The sequence below is a fragment of the Diuraphis noxia genome, unplaced genomic scaffold, assembly GCF_037042655.1.
Source record: "Diuraphis noxia isolate RWA-SAM2 unplaced genomic scaffold, SU_Dnox_SAM2 contig0001, whole genome shotgun sequence".
Lineage (NCBI taxonomy): Eukaryota > Metazoa > Arthropoda > Insecta > Hemiptera > Aphididae > Diuraphis > Diuraphis noxia.
In genome coordinates this window covers 101,768,619-101,793,238 of record NW_028301711.1, presented here as the reverse complement: position 1 = coordinate 101,793,238, position 24,620 = coordinate 101,768,619, and the positions used below count along the sequence as shown (strand labels likewise).

Here is a 24,620-nt window from a genome sequence, read left to right as displayed (position 1 = left end):
GCATAATTTCACCACATCTGTAGAGCGCTAGTAGTAAGTAGGGTCATATAGCATGTTAGGGAACTCGGAACTATAAATATTATATGTTCATGCTCGGAACTACCTATATTATTATTCGATAATTCAATATTGTGATTGTGATTTTCTATTTCTTTTCTAATATTTTCTGATTGAGATTTGCGAATTATTGCGATTGCCTTTAAGTAATTATTATGCTCCCTTGATGCAGAATATTCTAATTCTATTTTGCATTTTTAGCTGTAGATACAACTTTTAATTTATTTAGGTCATTTTTCAACATTTTTAAGTCATTTTTTTTATATTTTATGTCATTTTTTGTAGTTTATGTACAATGTGGGGGCATTTTTCTCAAATTTTAGGTTTTAAAGAAAATTTGTATAACATTAAAAAAAAAATAATTTTAATATTATTATTGTGGGGGTTTTTGGTGTTATACATTCTTTATTTATATTTTACTTTTTAATTTATTTTTAATAATTATATTTTACTTTTTAATTTATTTTCAATAATTTTAAATAATGCATAAAATGTAAATGTATAGGTACTATTGTTTATTAATATTATAATTCATATTTTAAAATACTATTATACCCATATCTCTAATAAAAATTATTATTTATAAATACATTTTTTTCACTTATTATGTTTTTTTAGGTATTTTTAAGTTTTTTTTTTAGGTCATCTACATCCTAACTATATTGATAATGTATTTCTTTTAATTTTTGTGGTCCAATATTTTATCATAGTGAATAATGCCACGTTCGTGCTGCGTTGTTGAATGCCAAACTGGATATAAGTCCAACTCTAATAAAATTGTATCTACTTTCTCTTTTCCAAAAAATGAAAGTTTGAGGCAAAAATGGATAAATGTGATACCCCGAAAGGATCTTATTATTACCAAAAATTCAGCAGTATGTGCTAACCACTTTACTGAAGATCAAATTATTACAAAATGGACTTCAGGGGTTGGTGACAATAAAGTGTGTGTAAGTATTTATTTTACAAATTCAAAAAGTACTATTCGATTAATTAATTTAAAAAATGTGGTATAATAATAAATAATAATAATAAAAAAATATTTATAAATGTATAATTGTTTGTTTATTTATTAGCAAATAATTAATAGACAAAAAATTTTTTTTTTTTATTTGTATTATAGGTAGGTGCTTTATTATTTTAAAATAATATACTTATTAATGAATAAATATATTTTGATTTAACATTTCTAACAAATTATTGAAACAATAAACTTCTTATAGGTACTTTGCCTGGAAATTCTATAGAAATTTAAGGACATTTTATAAATAATATTGTATACAATTTATTTATCACTTTTTTCAGATAAATTTAAAATATCCAAAATTGAAAGAAGATGCAATTCCGTGTTTATTTCCCGGCCCAAAATATCTTTCAAAACCAATTAAAAAAAGAAAATCTCCTACAAAGCGAGTTAACCTGATGTGTTCACCCACTGATTCTAAAAAAATGAAACCATTAGAAGTAATTTTTTTCAGTAGTAGTGAATAAATATTATTTCTACATCTGATAGTTAGTGTATATTCAAACCTTGTTTTAAACTATTGATATTTTCATTTACAGGTTGATTTTAATATATTCGAACAAAATACTTCCGGTAATGAACTCAATCCAGAATCGATTGAACTTCTTCAAGATCCTATCATGCCCACAAATCAAAACTTTGAAAACATTTGCAGTGGTATTAAATCTATTACCCTCCCAGGTAATTGGAAGTATGAAATATTCCAAAATAAGAATATAACATTGTATACTATAAATTTGAATAAGAATGATGTTGGCATTTATATTGAAAAACAGATAATTCTTGAAACAAATATGATTATCAAATGTAAATTATATAATATTAATTTTGACATTCAAGATTTATCAGTGAATTCAAAAATTATTTCATTAGATGACTTGATTTCAGTTTTGAGGACTTTAAATACTAAAAATATATGTTCAGGAGGGCCTTTAGTTGAAGAGTTTGAAGGAATAACTGTTAATTGTGCAGAAGTAGACTTCCAAAATCGTTGGCGACATAAAAAATGTGAATATCTTATTGATAGATCATCTTCTAAAAACAAATGTATATTTTGTAAAAGATTGAGAATTACCTTCCGTGTAAACAAATCAAGGCTGTCTGCTGGAAAATCTGCAAGATTAGTCTTACCACCTATAAAGAAAAAACAATTGGATCAGCTTCGAAATAAACAGCATAAAATACAAAAAAAGATTTTAAGAGCAAAACATAGAATCAAAAGTATACAAAATCAATTAAATGATGCCAAAGAAAAACTAAATAAATTAACAGACAGTTCAGTTGAAGATTTGATTAATAAAAATAAATTAAACGATTCTCAGTCGACATTGATTAGAGAAATAATTATGGCTAGTCGGTATAAAAATCCCAAAAACCGCCACTATTCAGAAAACTGGATGTTACTTTGTTTATTGTTTAACATCCGTTCACCAGGAGCATACCGTTTTTTACGAGAACAAGAGCTAATGCCTTTGCCATGTACTTCAACCATTCGCAAGCATTTGTCAATTGTTAAAACTAACTGTGGATTTGATTTAAAATTTTTTGATCTACTTAAAAGACGAATGTCTACCAAAAATCCTAATCAAAGGCACGGGGTTCTCTTATTCGATGAAATACAATTAAGAAAAGGTTTATACGTAAACACGCGGGATTTGACATATTCAGGTTTAGAAGATATGGGAGAAGAAGTGGAAGTCTGCGGAAATAAAGCTGACCATGGTTTAGTATTCTTCTTCCAAAGCCTTGCTGATAAATTTTCACAACCTATTGCAGTGTTTGCTTCTTCTAATTCAGTTAAAGGTTATTTATATGTTATTATTATTTATTTGGTATATATTATATTATTTATAAAATTTTTGTAGTAGACTTAAAACTTTTTTTGTTTCAGGAACTGTGTTAGCTCAGCTTGTACTGCGAGCCATCATACTTTTGGAATCATCTGGGTGCTTAATAGATGGTATTGTTAGTGATGGCGCAACTACAAATCGTAAGATGTGGACGGAGTTAGGAATAAGTGGTGAATTAGGAGCAGTAAAAAATTACTTCACCCACCCTTCTCAAGAAAACAGAAAAATTTATGTATTCTCTGACGTCCCTCATCTTTTCAAAAACATTAGAAACCGTTTACATGACAAAAAATATCTCAAGGTTGTTATTGTGAATTTTGTATTATTTTATTTAATTATTTGTTAACTTTTAATAAAGGTAAATCCTGATGGAAAGTGTATTAGTTGGTGGCATTATATAGACACATTTAATGCAGATACTATTCATCCAGGAAATGCTCGTGCTATCCCAAAAATCACTAAAGATCATCTTTATTTATCAAATTTGATGAAAATGCGTGTACGTTTAATGACACAGGTAAAATATTAAAGTACTAAAAGCATTTAAATAAATTCTATTCAAAATATAAATTGCTATAATTTATTAGTGTAACTTGTATTTTTTTTTAGGTATTTAGTCACTCGATGGCATGTGGGATAGAATTTTACAGGCGCAATGGAGTGATTGGTTTAAATGGTAGCGAAGAGACCCAGGAGTTCACTTTATTTTTAAATAATCTGTTTGACGCCTTGAATCGTCGTTATACTGCTGAAGGTATTTTTAAATCCAGTGAAGACTTCAAGGTATTTAATAACAATTTTCATTTTATGATCTCTTAAAGTACCTACCTAGTTTTCACTTACACTAATGATTTAATTTATTTTAATCTTAATTTTTATTTCCATAGATTTTAGAAAATGCAGAGATTTGGCTCGATAGTTGGGAAAAAAATATGAATGAATTTAAAATAAATCATAATGAATTTCTTACACGCTCAACTGCAGAAGGATTACGTGTAACTTTACGCTCAACAATAGAACTTTGTCAATATCTATTGCATGACTATAATTTTAAATATGTACTAACAGGGAAAATGAATCAAGATCCTTTAGAAGTATTTATTTAAAAAATTTAATCTATGTCTGTATAAAATATAAATTATTACATTTTGTGTTTGAATTTCAGAAATTTTTTGGAATGATTCGACAAGCAGCTGGTCCTAATGACCATCCTACAGGTCCCACTTTCTTACACCTTTATCGCATTTTATCAATTTATTCTGTACTACGTCCCCCAAAATCTGGAAATTGCACTATACTTGATTCACAGGCACCTACCATTTCTTTATCCGAATTAAAAGAAATATTTAACTGTGAATCAACACCAAGACAGGAAAAGATAAAAAGTTTAAAGTCTAAAGTAGACATGCTTATTGATCAAGGTTCATGGGAAGCAGATGAAATATTTGCAGATCACAACTATAACAATGCTTCTGCATTAAGTTGTATAATATACTATACTACTGGGTATGTATCAAAGAAGATTGCTAAAAGTACATCATGTCAAATTTGCTTGAGCGCATTGAAGACTACTGATAAGTTTGTTGATTTGCCGGAAGCTGAGTTAATTAACTTAAAATCAAAAGGAGGATTGACACATCCCAATATACGCTTGTTTCAATTCCTATACAAAGTAGAAGAATGTTTTGCTAAACACTGTAATCAAAAGAATGTTTTTGATCTTACAGTTGAAGATGCTTTAAGTTTTCCTTTTTCATTTCCCTGCTTTGAACATAAAAATGAAATTGTCACATCTATTCTGACTAATTTCATTGTAATGCGAATGCGCCACTTTGCTGTTCAAGAAAATCGTTTTGATATAAAAAAAAGCAGACAAAAAAAAAAAATTGCTAAATTGATCTCAACCTAAGAGAAACTCTAAAGCTTTTCCCTAATTTTTTTTTATATATTATTAATAGCATGGCTTTTTGTTTTTTTAGTAGTTTAGTTGCATTATTTAATAAATTTAATCTTTCAGTTGTTTTTCTTTAATTTGTTTTGGTAATATTGTCTAGTTGCTGTTGCAATTTAAGGTTAAATTAAATTGTGAAACACTAGAATAAACTTATTTGAAATATGTTGTTACCGTTATGAAGAGGCTGAATTACTGTAATGTTTTCAGTTACAATAATAATAGTAAGTATAAGGAAAATATTTATATTCAATAATGAAAATATTGAAAATTATTTGTATTTAATTACAAAACAATGAAGACAATGACAAATGGAGTGAATGTAAGACAATATAATATTATAGGTATATTATTAATTGTAATTTAATCTGTTGTAGTATAGTCCATCCAGTAATAAATAAGTATAAATGAATCACTGTTTACCTCTACTTGTAAGTTATAAATTATGAACCATTATAATAATTAAATAGTATATTAAGGACATTAAGGTAGGTAAAGTTTAATAATAACACTTAATAATAATTGTTTTAATCATTATTTATGAATTTGTGATCGTTATTTGGTACATAAAAAATTACAATATCTTAATGTAGGTAGGTAATTGGCTGGGCTGAAGGTTATTTAAAAAGTTTTGAAGATGATTGGATATGTTTTTAAACCATCTTTTAATAATATATAATATTATATCTACATAATAGATATCTGAATAAATATATTTAAATTTATTTTTTAATTTATATTATATTTATTTAGATATTAAATGTATGATCATTAATTCATTAAATTCTATCATGTAGGATACACTAGTACACTACCTATTATAAGTAAAATATAGCCCTACTTACTACTAGCGCTTTACGCGTGTGGTGAAAATATGAACAACTGAACCGTTACACAATCAGACCGTATAGCGGGCCGGCGATAGCTAACCTGTATATCTTAAACCGTGACTTGGACATATGGAATATCCAAATGTTCATCACTTCCATAAGTTTCCTGCCACATAGCCAACGTCAAGTCTTCAGGAACAAAAAAATCCCTTTCATCCCCTGTTATAGAGTATAAATAGTATATAAGAGTATAACAAGACAGTATAATTGTTTCCATTTATCTTACAATCATGTTCTATTGGCCCAGGGATATCATCCATTGCTCTGTTAGGCAGCTCTTGAAGTTGTAAATCTATTAATTAATAATACAATGTCGAAAAATATTATATTTTATTAGTAATAATTTAGAATAAGATATACATTATGAATTTTATATTTCACTACATACCCATGACTTGATTATTATCTGGCACTTAAATAACAGGATTAACTGTTTCTTCTGTTTCTTGATCAAAATCTAAAATTATTCATAAGATAAAAGTAAGTAATGTAAAGTAATATCAAATTATTTAACCTAATTATAATATTTTTATATTAAGTTTTACTGAAGATTTTACTAGATTTTTCTAAAAATTATACAATTTAATGATGTAGTTAAATTAACCTAAGCATTTATAATATTGATATTAGGTACTTACCTTTAAAAATTAGTTCACCACCAGCCTGATATCTATTTAAAAGATTTAACTCAAATTGGTCAGCGAGTTCACGTAGTGTATTGGGCAATGATGGCAATGAGCGTTTTCGACAACTTCTCATTAAACTTTCGGCAGTTTTCCATGAATGATGAGCAGCGGCGTTCTGATGACTAATTAATACAAATCAACAATTTATTATTAGGTACTAAAAAAAACTAAAATTAAAAATAATTATTTTGAATAAGACTTGTCACTGCTTCGGCGGTGATGGTCCGCGGAAGACCGGTCGCTGGTTAAATGTGGTGGTGAAAGAAAAACAAAATACAGTCACTAATTTGTGGTATAGTCTTAAGAAGACGTTTTTATTGAGTGTAATCACGAAAATGACACTGATACGTGCGTATCACCGGTACGCGTCCGGCACGACTTTGATTAATTGATTCCCGTCCCGCCTTATGCCGTTGCGGCGCGGCGGGAGAGTCGACTGTCGCGCGGTCGTATCCCGTGGTGGCGGTTGACAAGAGCGTAGACAGGTCGCTGCGGCACCTGTACTTTGTACTGGTTGCCGTTGCGGACCGTGTCAGACTTACAATCTTGTTTATTCTTCATAAATTTGATTTAATGAAACAATTTCATTTTCACTTCTTCATTTTAAAATATTTTTGAAGTTTATTTTTGCAACTTCATTTTTATTGGGTTCATGGTTATGGCGTTGAATGACTTGCATCTCATTTCCTTCTTTCTTTTTAATTGAACCATGACACACATATTTAGCCGATTTTTTACACTTATAATAACTACATAGTGCATAACAAGTAACACATCATTAAGATAATACAATAGAAGATACCAATTAACAAATTTATAAAGTATAAAGGCAACAAAACATACAAAATTGGGTATTAGCAAGTTGATAGTGGCATCAAAAATTTGAAGTACCCAAAATATCTAATGCAGCTCACCCTAATTTAATAAATGCCTTCCTCTGAATCCAAAATATATACACAATAATTATAATAACTAACTATAATTAAAAATAAAAATAATTTATATTTTTCTGTCATCACTTTTTTTCTATAATATAGCTGCATAGTGCATATTAGCTATTATTAAAGACCTTGACACGGTACGCAGCGGCAGCCAGTACAAAGTACAGGCACCGTTGCGACCGGTCTACGACTTAATCAACCACCACCACGGGTGACAATGACGCGGCACCGTCAACTCTCCCTCCACGCCGCAAAGGCTAGGCGGGACGGGAAGACAAGTCACGCCGGACGAGTACCGGCCGCCGCCGATCGTCAACTCGTTCACCGACCGTCGTACCGATCTAGACTAGTGATGGGCGATTCACGTCGGTGAATCGATTTTTCGATTTAAATCGATGTTTTTTCTTAAATGTTTTCAATGAAACTGGGTAAAAAGAATTAAGGCGTATCCTTTATTCCTTTCAAATTCATATTATCAAATACTATTTTATTTATTAATATAAAATATACATACATTTTTTATATAAATATTTTTAAGAATTCATTGTTATTAACAATACATAATTATTATTGATACATTTGAAAATATACAATTTTTAAAATGCTAATTTAAATTAATAACAAATTATTTACAAATAATATACAGATAATTATTAATTACATTATACATATTTACAAATAATAAACAGATAATTACATTATAAACATTTACAAAAAGCTGTACAGATAATTACATTATACATATTAACAAAAGGCTGTACAGATAATTACATTATAAACATTTACAAAAAGCTGTACAGATAATTACATTATACTAATCTAAATTCCAATCACTTTCTGAAAGAGATCCTAGGAACAGAAGCTTGTTTAGATGTTCACCCGTCAAACGATTACGACTATCAGTCATTACCTGCCCAGCTTTTGAAAATAAGCGTTCCGAAGGAACTGATGTCGCTACCATTGATAAATAGGGGTTAACAATTTTTTTTAAATAAGGGTAAATAGGCCCATGAGTGTCCCAAAATTTTAAAACATTTTCACCTAATGGCAGAGTCGGCTGATTTAAATAATGCCTTAAATCAGTTGGCATGTTATTTCTTATACTTGTTTCGTTTAATGTTTTTTTATTAACGAGCTCTTTATGGATAGACCATAAATTATCAGTGTCTTCATCATTAGAAGAATTGCCTGTATTAGAACTGGATTCATTACAATCAATTCTAAGATCTACAATTTTATTTTTAATGGTATTAATGGCTTTAGAACAAGCGATAGCATCATTACAATGGAGGGTTTTAAATCGTGGGTCAAGAATGGTAGCTATAGAGAGTATTTCTAAAAATTCGACTCTACCAAACCGTGATTTTAAATTTTGTAATAAATTATTTTTTAACTCGGAAGAAAGATCACTACCAACTTCTACCACCTCGATTTTTTTTAAAAGACAACGCATTAAGGGAATTATTTTACTGCCAGTGATGTAATTTTGGCCACATAATTCCTTTGTAGCAGCTTCAAACGGTTTAAGTAAACTTATCATTTTATTTACACTAAATAACTCGGAACCAGATAACATTGGTGGACCATTAGGAAACTTAACGATGGTAAATGCTATGCTATCCGAACAGCTTTAAAATCTATCCAACATATAAAATACAGAATTCCACCGGGTTGGGACAGATTGTTTTAATTTGTATTTACATATTTTATGTAGTTCATCTGATGCTGATACCGACTGTTTAAAAAATGTAACTAAATATTTTACTTTAGTTATTATATTGGCAATATTTTTTGTGTCATCTAAAGCATTTTGAACTACGAGATTTAAAGTGTGCGCAAAACAAGGCAAGTGCTTTTCCTTACCAAAGTAATTGTATACAGCACTTTTAATATTACAACCACTGTCGGTTACTACTAAAAAAACTTGATCTTTTTCAATCCCCCATCTATTTAACAAATCTTTAATCCACCCAACAATGTTATCCGATGTATGGCGCTCATCAAGCTCTAGAACGCCAAGTGTTGCACTTTCTAATTCTAATTTGGACATACTTAAATAGTGAGCTGTCATACCAAGAAAACTTTTTGTATTTAAAGTATCAGTCCATATGTCTGTTGTTAATGTAACACTTTCAATGAGAGATAATTTATTTTTGATTTGAGTAGATAATATGTCATACTTGGAATTTATAAGCTGGGTAATTGTTTTCCTTGATGGTACTTTATACAAAGGCATTACCTTCTTCATAAAATGTTTGAAACCATCCTTTTCTGTAGATGACAATGGCATGTTGTCCTTAACTAACATATAGACTAATGCATTTGTAACTGACATTGACTTGACACCACCTCCTAAAAATTAAATTTTTTTAATATTTTAATAATTAGAATGAATGAAAAATAATTATGTTTTTTAAAATGGTTAACATCAACACTAGCAAATGAAAGTCTATATTTTGATAATAAAGAGTTTTTAAATTTTAAATTAATTTTTGTAAAATTATTTTAAGCTTTTTCAACATTTGTAAAAAAAAATATTAACCTAATAAAATAAATCATATAGGTACCTAGCTAAAAAATTGTTTTATTTATTTTTTAAATATTTAAATATTACTAACTTCCAAAAGATCTGAATTCGTTGATTGCTTGATCAATTGTAGGTTGTGTAAATCTTGTACTTGAGGATGCTCCACTAATCGAAGTGAAATTTGATATCGAGGAAACGGATTCACTGCTCTTCGATATCACAGAGTCAGATTCTGAACATTGAGAGTGAGACATTTGAGACGATGGTCGTGTTCGTGATGTGATTATTGTATCATCCAACGTTGATTGTGTGCCAAACTGAGTCTATAATAAAAAATTAAATCATAAACATGTGTATACGTTTATTTAAATATTGACATGTCAATAATTAAATTATAAAAATTACCATGGATTGATGAACAATTTGACTAATTTGAGGATCATCTTCATTTTCTTCCACTTCCAACTCACGACCATGAGTGTTTAACGACTTTGAAGATTTCCCAGATTTTGCTGGCAAATTAAAACTTGGGACACTTGGGTGTTTTCGTTTGAGATGCTGTTTAAGGTTTGTAGTATTGCCACATGTTTTTACTACAGCATTACACAATTTACATGAACCCGAAGCACCGTTTTCTAATTTATCAAAAAACTTCCACATTACAGACATTGTAATTGTAGAGATAAAATAAAGATTTTAAACAATTTAAACACGGTGAGTCGGTGACCACGAGGTTTTCACACTTACGGTTACGGACGGAGTCACGCCGTCACGGAGTAAAAACGCGATACACAATAAAATTAACGAAATACTAAGATCACAAACGACGCAAACGCAAAGGCGGTTAGAACTGTGAGTCTGTGTCGTCTGTGATAGTGTGATGTGATGTGATGCAACATGCAAGTAAACAAAACAGAAAATTGATAGGATAATTGGTAGGTGTTGGTCGGGGGGAACATGTGTCCAACAGTGTTTACCCCAAGAGGGAAAAATTCCCTGGAAAATAAAAAAATCGGACAAAAAAAATCGATTCAGTAATAAAATCACCCTAGTGAATCGATTCAAAAAATCGAAAAATCGACTACAAAAAATCGATTTTTTAAAACATCGATTTAAATCGCCCATCACTAATCTAGACGTTTCACCTACCACCACGACCGAACGATACTAGACCACGCGATTGTATCGATCTTAACTTACACTCGACCCGTACGCGCGTTATTAATATTTGTTTTGTGATTAAACTCAATAAAACGTCTGGTTAAGACGATACCACGAAATAGTGAGTGTATTTCATACTTTTTTTTCACCACCACACCAACACCATATTAAATCAGCGACCGGCCTTCCGCGGACCATCACCAACATCGTCATCGCCGAAGCCGTGTCAAATTGGCTCCCCGGCGGGGAATCGAAACCCGGTCACCCGCGTGACAGGCGGGGATACTTACCACTATACTACCGAGGACCCACGCACCATCACCAAAAATAGGCATTACGGACGAAAAAAAATTAGGCATTCGACAGCCACGTAGTTTGGTAGTTCGTCAAAACGAACAGCCAACTACGAAAATTTATTCCGTCACAACACCTATAGACACCCAGTCACAGACCCCCAACCTACACAACCCACCACCGAACACGCTCACCTCACCGGTGACACGCGTGTTCAACCACAACCGGCTCTTGGGGGAGCTACAGGTGTAGGGACAAAGGCAACAGAGACACGGGTGTCCACCCACACGGGTGGCGGGGACACAAGCGCACACGCTTCACACACCCCCGCATTAGGTCAGTCTGCGCAAGTAGACCATCGGATAGGCACAGTGACAACCGATAGGGACAGTATGGTAATGGCGGTTAACACCGACTACCAAACAGTCTGTCGCGGTTCAGAACCAGTGGTCCCGCACAACCGATGGCAATACAAATAATAACGGCACGCGAACACGCCCGGACAAAATTCCGACCCCTGCGGTCGAACTCGAATTTCCGTCAGGCTTCGTAACTGCTTTATTAGATTCGCAGGCGCAAAAATCGTATGTAAGCCCAGCCGTAGCCCGTAAATACGGTGCATCACACATTTACGGGCAAACAGACACAGTCCGAATGGCAGATGGTCACACGGCGTCAACCAGTGGCACCTCCACATTCGAAGCTAGAATAGGGGCGCTCAATATCAAATTCGAAACAACTATTTTAGACAACTTGTATTGCGACGCGTTACTAGGACATGACTTTCTCGTAAATAACGAAGTCTCTTGGGATTACGCCGCGTGTACAATACACATGGGTAGGCAAATTCGTACGTCGACATGCTGGAAAGGGAAGTCACAACCACCCACCACTAGTCCTGACTTTTCTCAATTAGAATTTGGAAACGACAACGAAACTCGCGCGATACTTACCGAAGTACTAAACAAATACGCGGTAGTATTAAGTGAAAAAGTAGGACGTACCAAATTAATTGAACACGAAATTTTGCTTAAAGACCCGACACCGATCGCGTTAAAACCATATCCATACCCACAACAGAAACAAAATGCTGTCGACAATATGGTGCGCGATATGGAACTTCAAGGGCTCGTGGAACCAAGCACCTCGCCGTGGGCCGCGCCAGTAGTTTTGGCAAAGAAAAAAGACGGTTCATACCGTCTCTGTGTCGACTACAGGCGGCTCAACGACGTGACGGAATCCGATGCATATCCAATGCTTGATTTAAATAAAATGATTAGGCAAATGCGGGGTGCAAAAATTTTCAGTGTACTTGACTTGCGGAGCGGATACTGGCAGGTACCGCTCCACGAAAAGGCACGAAAATACACGGCTTTTCAGACACGTAGAGGTCTGTTCCAATTTAGAGTCCTCCCTTTCGGTCTAAAAAATAGTCCAATGACGTTCGTGAGGCTCATGAATGAAGTCATGAGAGGGTACCAGGACGAGTTCGTACAAGTATACCTAGATGATATAGTTGTATTTTCAAGGAACGAGTACGAACACCAGGCCCACTTAGACAAGGTTCTCGAGCGTCTCAAACGGTTCGGACTAACGTGCAACACAAAAAAATGTAAAATCGGTCTTCGCGAAATTTCATTTTTGGGGCACATTGTAGACTCGGAAGGGATACAAAAACAACCGGAAAAATTGGTCTGCATAGACAATTTTCCGGTTCCAAAAAAGGTTAAGGACGTAAGAAAATTTTTGGGAGTGTGCAACTGGTACAACCAGTTCGTGGATAATTACGCGGACACCATAGCACTCCTAACAAATTTATTGGAACAGGGAGTAAGGTGGAAGTGGACCGATGTAGAACAACGCGCGTTCATGTCAATTAAGAACGCGCTAGTCACATCTCCGAAATTATCGCCACCTGATTATAGTAAACCGTTTTGTCTACAAACTGATGCAAGCGAGAGAAGTGAATCAACTAAGTTTTATACCTCTAATGGTAAACTTGAATTACTTTCATATTGTATCATTGATTGAGTCATAACACCAATAAAAATTATTGCAGTAGATAAAGTTAAATATTTATCTCCACTTTTTCCACAATTGTCCATTCCATTAGTGTTAATACAGGTATATCTACTAAAAATTTAATTGTAAAGAAAAATTACTGCATGCAAATTTCAATTAAAACCAACCTAAGTAGGTACTTGAAGCACAGCTATTGTTGATACAACAGCATCCTTGACTCTGATTTTTCTTCTTAACATATCATAGGCGGAATTCCACCTGGTTACAACATCTTGCTTCAATTTAAGCATTGGCAATCCCTTATGTTCCTGTGTTGCTTTTAACTTTGATAATGCGTGATGACTACGTTTAAAATACTTAATGGACTTGATATTAGGTATGAAATAAAATATTAATATTATGATGGAATTTAATTAATTGTTTTACTGTAAAAACCTTAAGTGTTACAGGTTCGATGTGCTTAAGTGATTTTTGAACAACCAAATTCAATGAGTAGGTAAAATATGATAAATAATGTCTATACTCATTACCCAGTCAGTCTTACATCAGCTATGACATTAGAAGCATTGTCGCTTACTACAGCTGTCACTTTATAATTAATACTTCAGGTACTGGTTATTTCTTTAAGTCTGCCACTAATGTTTTGAGCAGTATGGTGATCATTAAATTCAGTGCAATCAAGACAATACGATTTGAATTCCATATTTTCATTTAATAAGTGGGCTGTTACTGCCATGAAACTGGTGTCGTTATTAGATTTCCAACAATCAATAGTAGAACACAACTCCTGTTTTTTTTATTTGCTCCACAACATCTTTAGTTAACTCGTACAACCTAGGTATCAAACTATTGGATACTGTGTTCCTACTTGGCAATACCCAGGGTTGAGCATTTGAACAAATGTTTTGAACTCATAATCCTCAACAATAGAAAATTGGTAATGCTTAATAACATAATTTCCATGTACAATATTATACGTTTATATTAAATATAATACATGAAAATTAAGTATACTTTATAATTACTTTTTGACAATCAATTTCAATAATTTTTCATTAATAATTTTTTTTTTAGGATCAGTAAGAGGTTTCCTTATCTGACAAAATCATTCATTGATGTCCGTGAATTCAAACCACGAATTGGTGACCTAAAGCTATTTAATAATGGTAGAATTTCACTACACGGACCAAGTTGTGATGCATCAATCTGTTGTTCAGGCTGTTCAGGAACTTGCTGAGTAGGCTGTCTTTCGGCTGGATCATCGATTGGTCTGCGCTCTAAGCATTATATATGTATATTGTCTATGCCATACTTGTTATGGTTTTTAAAAAATATATAGTAGTAATTTAAATTTATTTATATAGTTAATGCATTTTTAATTTAGCTATAATAAAATATTGTTTTTAGTTTTAGTTTATATGATTCATTTATACTGTATAATTTTAATTTTATTAATACTTGTATATATTTAATTTTGTAATTGTAGGTATTAAAAAGTTGGTACTTTATAGTAGGAACATTTGTGATTAGTATTTTTCCTTGTCTTTGATTTCCTAATAAATCACCTCCACTAATGACACAAATGGGTGTTTTGCCACTAAATGTCTTTTCAGATTGTATGTATTTCCACCAGCATAACTTAATTTCGCTGGACAATAGCCACATTTGGCTTTGTCATTTCTAAAATCACAAAATGTTTCCGAATGTCTTACCTCTATAGTATGGCATTTCTTGATTTTTAGTAATAATATACTAAACAAAATACCAAACAAATCAGAAAAGTTTTTTAAAAACCAGACCATCACCTTTGAGAATTAAGAGTTAACTCATTAATCATATGTATGAATAATATTCATAAAAGGATATTATAGGATAGTCATAATGAGGTTATGTAAAATAATAAACAAAACAATATGTGAGATGCAAATTTTTATTTTTAAAATTTTTAACAAATGTATTATATAAAAAAAAAAAAACATCAAATATTTAATGAACATTCGACTAAAAATTAGAATTAAGAAAAATCTGCTAAATCTTTGGTTTCATATAATCACTTGTAAAGTAATGATTATTCACATTAAGTTTTGAAAACATGCAATTGTACAAAAACTTGAAAAAAATATAACTATTTACTACATACATAACGAAATATAAACATTAGGGTGGTCCTTAAATTTTAATTGTAAAAATTTCACGCCAGGACCCCTCAATATATTTGATATTAAAAAAAAAAATGTACGTTAAATTTGGTGATAATAACTCACTCCCTTCACGTGCCTTAAGAGGGTTGAAAATTTAAAAAAAAAAAAGGTTTTTATGGTTTTTTAAGGTTTATTGTGTTTTACTTGAAAACAGTAGCAAGTACAATAAAAACACAAATAAGCTTTATTCAAGAACATTCAATTTCCTACAAATAACTTTTTTTATACAATTTCTTCTAAATCCATTATTTTCTTTGGAAATGATAAAAAATTAAATATTTTTATCAATAGGCAAAAATGTTGGTTTTGTGGTTTTTTAAACATTGTTAACTATTCGTTAACGGTACAATAAAACGTTATGCATGTTCGGTACTTCAAGGGTAAAGTGGACTGAATTGGGTTTAAATCAATTAGGATGGGTGTTTGGTAGAATCGTATCAAAAATAATAAATAACACGATTTGTTATGATTCAAAAGAGCCGGGCTATAGAATAAAAATAAAACTATAAAACTTATAAAACTTATTTGATTCACTTAAGGAGGAAATAATGACACGTTTACGGACATACCGTGTTTTGGGGATACTTTGCACCAAATATCTCGTTTTCTCAACTTAAAACATACACTGTCACTTTAATAATTATGATAGAATTTTACTTGTTTCATGGTCCTGTAGTTACATATGCTAAGAATGATTCTGTGTAAATAAAATTTGATCAACATATAAATTTATTTTTTATTTATTTTTTTTTATTTGGTGCAAAGTTATATGTGGTGTTGTGTAACTTTGCACCAATATCAAAAACTCACCTAAATTTAGTTATAAACAAAACTGGTGCAATGTTAGATACACAGTTCCTAATTTATATTGTGTAAAAGACCAAAATGAACATAATTAAGAAAAAAAACGCTCAAGGCATCATTTAAATAACAAAACATTCATATTTTCATAACATTTTTTTTATTAATTAACATAAATGTCATGTTTCTATCACAGCCAGTGGCGGCGTGATAGGGTGTTTCATGAGGCAATTGCCTCACGACCGATTAGGTGGTGGTACCTCCTTGAATGGATATTAAAATACACATATTGTCAAGTGGTCAACTAATACTATTTATACTAATTATACAATAATTAGGATAATTTGTACCTCATGGTTACTGGAAAGTGGAAATACACTATGTGTAGTGTGTACAATAACGTGGTATCGTGGTAACTGAACGAAACCGGAAACACTATAAAGTTGTATCGTTATTATTTTATTAATATATTATAAAATATAAGTTATGAAGCGTCTGTGTGATAATATTTAGGTGGTGGTGGTCGAGCATATATATTTGCCTCATGAAATAAAATAGTTCACGCCGCCACTGATCACAGCTTGTATAGATTTTTTTTTTAATTTAACAGTCTTAATATAAATGAAATAGGTTGACTTACCTATCATTTTTTAATACAATATACATTTATTTTAATAGTATTTTAAATAATAAAAACAATAAAGGAATGAAACAAAACAAACATCACTTTTTTTTTCATAAAACTTAACAATAAAAAAAAACTTAAACTTTTACTTTTAATTAATTAGGTAGGTACTTTAATGTTTCTATCACAGCTTGTATAGACTTTTTTTAATTTAACAGTTTTAATATAGGTAAATGAAATAGGTTAACTTACCTATCATTTTTCAATATAATATACATTTATTTTAAAAGTATTTTAAATAATAAAAACAATAAAGGAATTAAACAAAACAAACATCACTTTTTTTTCATAAAACTTAACAATAAAAAAAAAACTTAAACTTTTACTTTTAATTAATTAGGTAGGTACTTTCATGTTTCTATCACAGCTTGTATAGATTTTTTTTAATTTAACAGTCTTAATATAGGTAAATGAAATAGGTTAACATACCTATCATTTTACATTAATTTTAATAGGTAGTATTTTAAATAAATGCCAATCGTGGCTTTTATTCAGAATAGGTTTCCAACTCTTTTACCTTAAAATAGCCCCTTCTGATTAATTTTGGAGTATTTATTTTCATAACTACATCTTTCCAGTTGTAGAACAACTCATCTGGTTTCACCGGCCATCTGTAAAATGTTTTAGCTTTTTCCATGGATTGTATAATAGCACCTTCTTCAGTTGTACTAATAATGAGCCCAGGGTATAATGTTTCTATGTATTTAAAAATAACAAAGTCATTAACTGAATAGGTTTTACTCACTGGACACTGAATGGGTTCATCAATTCCAGATGTTGAACCGTTATCATCTATATTATTTACTTTTTCTTGGTCTTCATTTCCTTCAAAATCAGAATTTTCATCACTAGAATCTCTAGGATGAGCATAACTGGTACCAGGTGCAACTATTAACTTTTTCCTGGTTTTTTGAATATTTTGGGTAACTTCAGATCTTTTAATGTTTAAATGTTCAATAAACGACTTTTCAACACTCGAATTAACATCTTCAGATCTTGGTAGTCTCTCGAGCAGCTCAGTTGCATCACATGGATAGATACCACACTTCCTGAATCCATTTATCATGGTTGTTTTAACACTAGGTTGCATGGTATCTAATAATTGTTTCAACAGCTTGGGAAAAGATTGTTTTTGAAGAGTGGTATTGCGTAATCCTTCTGGAGTGTTTTTCCATTCAGTCAAAATTTTTCTCCAGGCCACTTTCATCGGATGAAAAAATGCGACATCTAAAGGTTGGGTTATGTGGGTGCTGTTTGGTGGTAGACATACAAAATAAATATTTTCCTCTTTACATTTGTCTATAACATATGGAGACAAATGTGACGACAGATTGTCACCTATGACTACTTTTTTGCCTGGAGTTTTTCTTAAGTGGCGTACAAGTGATTTGTCGAACCAATCTGTAAACGTATTCGAATCAAACCATCCAGATGGAGTGGCATTGTATCTACAACCTTTAGGGCCATTTTCTGTCCACGGTTGCCACAAATTCTTTGCTTTATATACTACATATGGAGGTATTAAGTCCCCTGCTGCATTTCCACACATCATAATACTTACAGTCACTTTTGATGAGTTACAAATTTTTTCTGGATATTTACTTCCTCTTTTTGTTAGTATTTTTTTCTGTCCAGGATTATCAGTAAGGTTAGTCTCGTCATAGTTATAAATATTATGTGGAGGTACATCAGCAACAACCTTCTTTAAATTGTTTATATAGTCTTCTAACATTTCTTTATTTACAGCAGCTCTAGACCTCTTTATATTTGTAGCTAGACGTACACTTAAAGTCGGATTTCTTTTTAAAAAAAGTGAAACCCATGTTAGCCCAGGCAAATTGTTTTTAAACACTTTAATTTTTCTTCCTATTCTATCTAGGTAAGATTTTAGTATCTGTCTTAAATCTGTTTTGTTCACTGGAAACCCAAACTCACTCATTTTTATAATGTGCTCTACAAAACTTTTTTCCTCTGCTTCACTAAAAGCATTTGGTCGGCCAATTGATTTAGTGTGTCCTTCTTTCAATTTATAATTTATTGTGCGACGAGGAATATTGTATGCTATTGCTGCATTTCTTTGTGTCATTACCTTATTTTTAACATCACTGAGACATTTATTTAGTGTCTCCTCTGTGTAGTCATGATAACGTCGTGAGCCAACTGCTCTTTTGTATATCTTGGGCATCCTAAAAAACAAATATCTATTATTGTTCTGTATATTACATTATAATTGTGTTACTTTGCACCAATCGTATTGTGGTGCAAAGTTGAGCAGAAATTAGACAATTTTGATTTTTTTTTTACAAAATTTTTTATAGCATTGAAAAAAAGTTGAATTGAACTTAATATCATACATATTCTTAATGCTTATAATATTTCTGATAGAATAAAAAAAGATTTACCTGTGAAATTGAAGTTTGAGTTAACGAACAGGCACAATTTTCCCGAGCGTCGTTTTTGTGTATTTGTGATAAGCTGTTATCAAGAGCACACATTTTGGAGGGAAATCGACATATTGAAGTTAGAACCATTTCAAAAGACATTTAACCGTAACAGGAACAAAATGATAACATTTATATTTTTCTATCATTAATTGTTAACTAGATATTTTGTAAAATTACTTTTTTTTTTTTTGGTGCAATGTTACCATGTATGGTGCAAAGTATCCCCAAAATACGGTACGAAGAAAACGAGTTGGCCACTCAAAGTGTATTACTTGACCCAAGGTTCAAAAAACTAGCATTTTCTAATACCTGTGGCCTGTGGGAGAAAATTAACCAATACTAAGCCTTCACTGAGAACTAAAGTATATTCATTATCTTTACCGAATACAATATTCAGTACAGATATTACAGTTACACAAGAGTCTCCTACTCCCAGTCAGTCATTGTTGTGGAAGTCGTTTGATCAAGAATTTAAAAGACGTTGGGCAGTTCAACATCCACAAGCAGCTGGAATCACAAAGATGGACAAATGTACCTGGCTACCATCACTGCTAGTTTCGTGTAAAAATACTAAAAACCCTAGTCACTGAGCTGACGACTGGAGTCTGGCCGATCTCCCTGCAATCACCCGGGTGGTTGTGCAAATTTTGATTTCAAAAATTAATTAAAAATCGAATATTAGGACTACCGACTTGAAACCTTCACTGTTAGATTGCAAATGTTCCTGGCTACCATTCCTGTGAGTTTCGTGTAAAAATACGAAAAACCCTGTAGGCACCGAGCTGATGGCGGTAGTTTTTAAAGGTGATGCAGTAACCAAGTTTTTAAAATCGACTTTGCAAGTTTAAGTGTGATCACTTAGAAACTTGGAAATCGGACTAAACATTTTAAATAAAACACAATTTTACATAGGTACAAAACCCGTAAGATCAATATTTAGCGAGATATGAGGGTGTAATTATGTTCACAAATTGATATTTATTAAATTCGAAGACTATGTCAACGGAGTGTACATCACTCCGGTATTGCCGATATTAACGGTTTCTGTTTTATATAAAAATAAATTAAAAATCGAATATTAGGAGTCTGGCCGATCGCCCCTGCAATCACCCGGACTTCATGCAAATGGTACTATAATAAATTAATTAAAAATCGAATAATAGTACGACCGACTCGAATCGTATACCATTAAATTACCCAAGTACCCAGCTACCATCCCTGTGAGTTTGGTGTAAAAATACGAAAAACCCTGTAGGCACCGAGCTGACAGCGGTAGTTTTTAAAAGTGATGCAGTAACCAAGTTCTCAAAATCGACTTTGCAAGTTTAAGTGCGATCACTTAAGTAATGGTCCTTATGCAAAGGCATAGGATTTGTCGACAAAATCGATGGGTCATTGGAGGCTAAATTGTAGACGTCTCGCGAATTTACGTAATAATCACGACCCCCCGCACACATAACTTCCCCGCCCGAAAACTTCCAATACATTCATTTCCGCGAAAATTTAAAAGCTGAATCCCAATCAGCGGCACGAGCTCTACAGAACTACATTATTACATTGTTAAGTATCGAAATATAACGTACTGTAACATTTTGTAATACCTGTGGCCTGTGGGAGAAAATTAACCAATGCTATGCCTTCACTGAGAACTAAAGTATATTCATTATCTTTACCGAATACAATATTCAGTACAGATATTACAGTTGCACAAGAGTCTCCTCCTCCCAGTCAGTCATTGTTGTGGAAGTCGTTTGATCAAGAATTTAATAGACGTTGGGCAGTTCAACATCCACAAGCAGCTGGAATTACAGAGATGGACAAATATTTTAATGAACCACAAATAGTACAACATGAAGATCCATTAGCTTGGTGGAATGACCGTAAGACTATGTTTCCTCGTCTCTTCATCCTAGCAAAAAAACGTCTTTGCATCACTGCACCTTTCGTACCATGCGAACACCTTTTCAGTAAGGCTGGTCACGTCATAACTGACCAAAGTAGTCGTATAAAATCTGGAAAAGCATCACAAGTTTTATTTTTAAACCAAAACTTATGAATAATTTGAATTTTTAATAGGTAATTTATATTACAATTTTAATGTAGATATTTATTAACTTACAGATAAATATATATCAGATTGTAATGATTCTATTTTTTCTCCCAAGAATTCAAGAAAAATAGTTTAAATCACTCTCTGAGACCTACTTAATATACACAACAAATTTCATGAAAATCGGTCCAGTCGTTTCGGAGGAGTTTGGTAACAAACATTGTGACACGAGATTTTTATATATTAGATTGTATTATGTAACATCTTATCTAGGCAGTGATTAGGTATGTGTGGAATTCTCATTATTTAAATCTGCAATACACGGTATGACCATTATTGTATATTATACCCTGGCAAGACGGTGGAGAGCAGCCGTGCAGGGAACAACTTTAACGAAACCAGATACCAGAAGCCAGGTGCGCTTGTGTTATTCGACGTCATCAATAACAGTGTTGCTGATTGATTAATTAATTAGTAATATATTTATATTTTCAAATGGGACCTACCACAGGATGAATTTTGACGACTGACACTCAAATTAATTTTTACACGCTCGAACACAGTTTTAAAACATTCCCGTCAAACGCTAGCTAGACCTAATTCCTTTACTTATTTACTGACGGAACGAGTTACACCGAGTAACGGGTCTAATAAGATGGGGGGGGGAGGAGAGAGTTGAACTTACGATCGCTCATCATCATTGCCTACCTGATAATATGTTACGTATTGTCCGTGTCCGATATGCGGTGAAGTTATATAGCCTACATAATATACACAAGTACAACTTAATTGGATTTTCACTTGACGTGACTGACATGCTAGAAGTTCAAATTCGGCTTTACGGTTTGCGATTCAACTTGCATAACAGGAAAAGAATGGAGCGTGTATAGATTCTCGCCGTTGTTTTGTGTAGGGACACGAGAGACCATGGAACTCAAATTTCCAATGTTTCCGCAATGGGAACGATACTACCATGCTTTATCAGAAATCGTTACGACGCACAGTGGTCCAAAATGAAAGTTTGGCGAGTCAAAATTAATAAAAAAAAAGTTGCCTTATAAATATTTTTCTAATGATGAATCTAATACTGATCACAAAAATAACTGCAGATAAGAAATGCATTATCGCGAATAAACATGTGAACGTTTTTCATTAGAAGTAAACGAGTAAACGCCGAAAAGAAAATACCTATTATATTTTTCATAAATTGTTGTGTAATTTTTTTTTGTTATATTTTGAAAAATTAATATGGACATGGAAATTGAAGGTAAGTTGTTCAAGTTTGAAAATTGCTACTGTTTTATTTATTTAATTGTATTACAGTATTAAAATTATTGAATAATTCATGATTTCGTGAATTTAAAGAGCTCTGAATTGAAATTGCCCAATTTTGCTTTTTAATAAACTATTGTAGATTATAGTATAAGTTCTCAGCTTTCTAATCATGTATAATTTATCTGCCTTTACAATTCTAGACATTTTATTACCATAGAAAATATATTATTACTTTATCAGATAGGTACCTTGAAAATTAAAATATTAAGTATTACATTAAAATTGTATGTTCAACAAGTTAATATAAACGTGTGTGTATGTGTGTTTAAGAATAAAAATAGCTTTAATTATATAAATAATACATTTCTGAACTTAAATTCTACAAATTTAATATAATGTATTATTTCAGACAATGTTTGTGAAAAAAAATTGACGTTTAAGACACTGTTTTTGCAATTAAGAAATAATGGCCCTTTGTCACCTTAAAACATTGATTCTAGAAATTATTTATTGGATTTTATCATACAAAATTACGGTTCTAAAAATTGGGATACAAGTTATATTAAAAAAATAGAAACAGAAATCTTGAATTTTTCGCGTTCTCTAACAAAAAAATGGTCAGTTTGTAATCGAACTTTTAACATATTTATGAATAAATATAAAGAATGGTTAGAAACAGAATTTAAATTCCCTGATACAGAAAATTATCAAACTTTAAAAACTGTAGGAAGGCCATCAAAAGATTTTTCTGACTTAAAAAATAGAACGAAGAGTAAAAGAGTTAAAGCCATCGTTGATGGCCTAACTACACCGGAATTAATTTTTGCAACTCAAACAAAATTATATAAAGCTGGAAAACGAGATTGTGCAGAATTATTAAAAGAGGCAACTATAACTCCAACCAGAGCTTCTAAAATAAAAACAAATATTAAAAACCATAATAAACCAATACCATATTCTGATGATGAAGCGCTTTGTTGTTTAATTGATAAACGACTTACGAAAAATCAATATATTGGATTGCGATTGGAAGCAAAACAGCGTAATGCTAATATACAGGGTGATTTTTTTATCATGAACCAGTTAATATCTCGGTAAGTATTAGGAATTTTAAAATAATTTTTTTTTTAAACTTTCTAGGTTTTACTATTTTACACTGTGTTACAATTTTCATAATTTTAACTACCTCCCTTATTAGATAAAACACTATCAACTTTAGATTTTCAAATGGTAATACCTATTTTTAATAACGAAAATCTATAAACATACTGAAAAAAATAATTTTAACGTTTACAGAATTTTATTTGAGTAATTAGTTTGCGACTTATTAATGCTTAAATATTCGTTCAATTTGCTGCTACTGGGCAATTTTACAAACCCAACAGTAAAAACCAGAAGTCAAAATGAAATTTTATCTCAATTTAACAATACCCATAACGGTCATTATCGATAATAACAAGATAGATAAACAATACCAATAAAAAAAAAAAAAAAAAAAAAAAAAGGTGTCTTGTCATCACTCCCATCCGAACGCCAAGTGTCGGTGAACGACTAGCCAGCAGAAGCGCAGCTGTATCAGCTATAAAGTATAAAAATAACATTTTAACATTTTACACTTTACCATCATGGTTACAAAATATATCACTGGTTACTGATTCCTGGTATACGATCTTATCACGTATTAGTAGATAGACGATAATAAATGTCGGTAAACCGTTTCTGAAAACATGTGGTTAATCGTTATTCGTTAATGTTAGTTTT

At 31.6% G+C, this 24,620-nt stretch overlaps 2 protein-coding genes, 1 long non-coding RNA gene and 1 other non-coding gene across 5 annotated transcripts; all 4 read right to left on the bottom strand.

Annotated features, from left to right (window-relative positions):
- Positions 1–1,823: 1,823 nt before the first annotated feature.
- Positions 1,824–6,815, bottom strand: LOC149062903 (uncharacterized). 2 transcript variants are annotated; one of them, XR_016189593.1, is made up of 5 exons: positions 6,411–6,815; positions 6,161–6,229; positions 5,999–6,064; positions 5,728–5,931; positions 1,824–2,215 (listed from the first exon to the last, which is right to left on the bottom strand). It is a non-coding gene; the product is annotated as an uncharacterized LOC149062903 (long non-coding RNA). The 2 variants fall into 2 exon arrangements; XR_016189594.1 differs by having other exon boundaries at positions 5,813–5,931.
- Positions 6,186–8,975, bottom strand: LOC149062902 (E3 SUMO-protein ligase ZBED1-like). Its single transcript, XM_089215442.1, has 3 exons — positions 8,215–8,975; positions 6,411–6,580; positions 6,186–6,229 (listed from the first exon to the last, which is right to left on the bottom strand). Exons 1-3 carry the CDS (start codon positions 8,973–8,975, stop codon positions 6,186–6,188), a joined length of 975 nt encoding a protein of 324 aa, XP_089071568.1.
- Positions 8,976–11,322: 2,347 nt separating this feature from the next.
- On the bottom strand, positions 11,323–11,394 carry TRNAD-GUC (transfer RNA aspartic acid (anticodon GUC)). Its single transcript has one exon. It is a non-coding gene; the product is annotated as a tRNA-Asp (tRNA).
- A 6,183-nt stretch (positions 11,395–17,577) lies between these two features.
- On the bottom strand, positions 17,578–19,275 carry LOC149062900 (uncharacterized). The gene has a single exon (XM_089215441.1). It carries the CDS (start codon positions 19,273–19,275, stop codon positions 17,578–17,580), a length of 1,698 nt encoding a protein of 565 aa, XP_089071567.1.
- Positions 19,276–24,620: the final 5,345 nt, after the last annotated feature.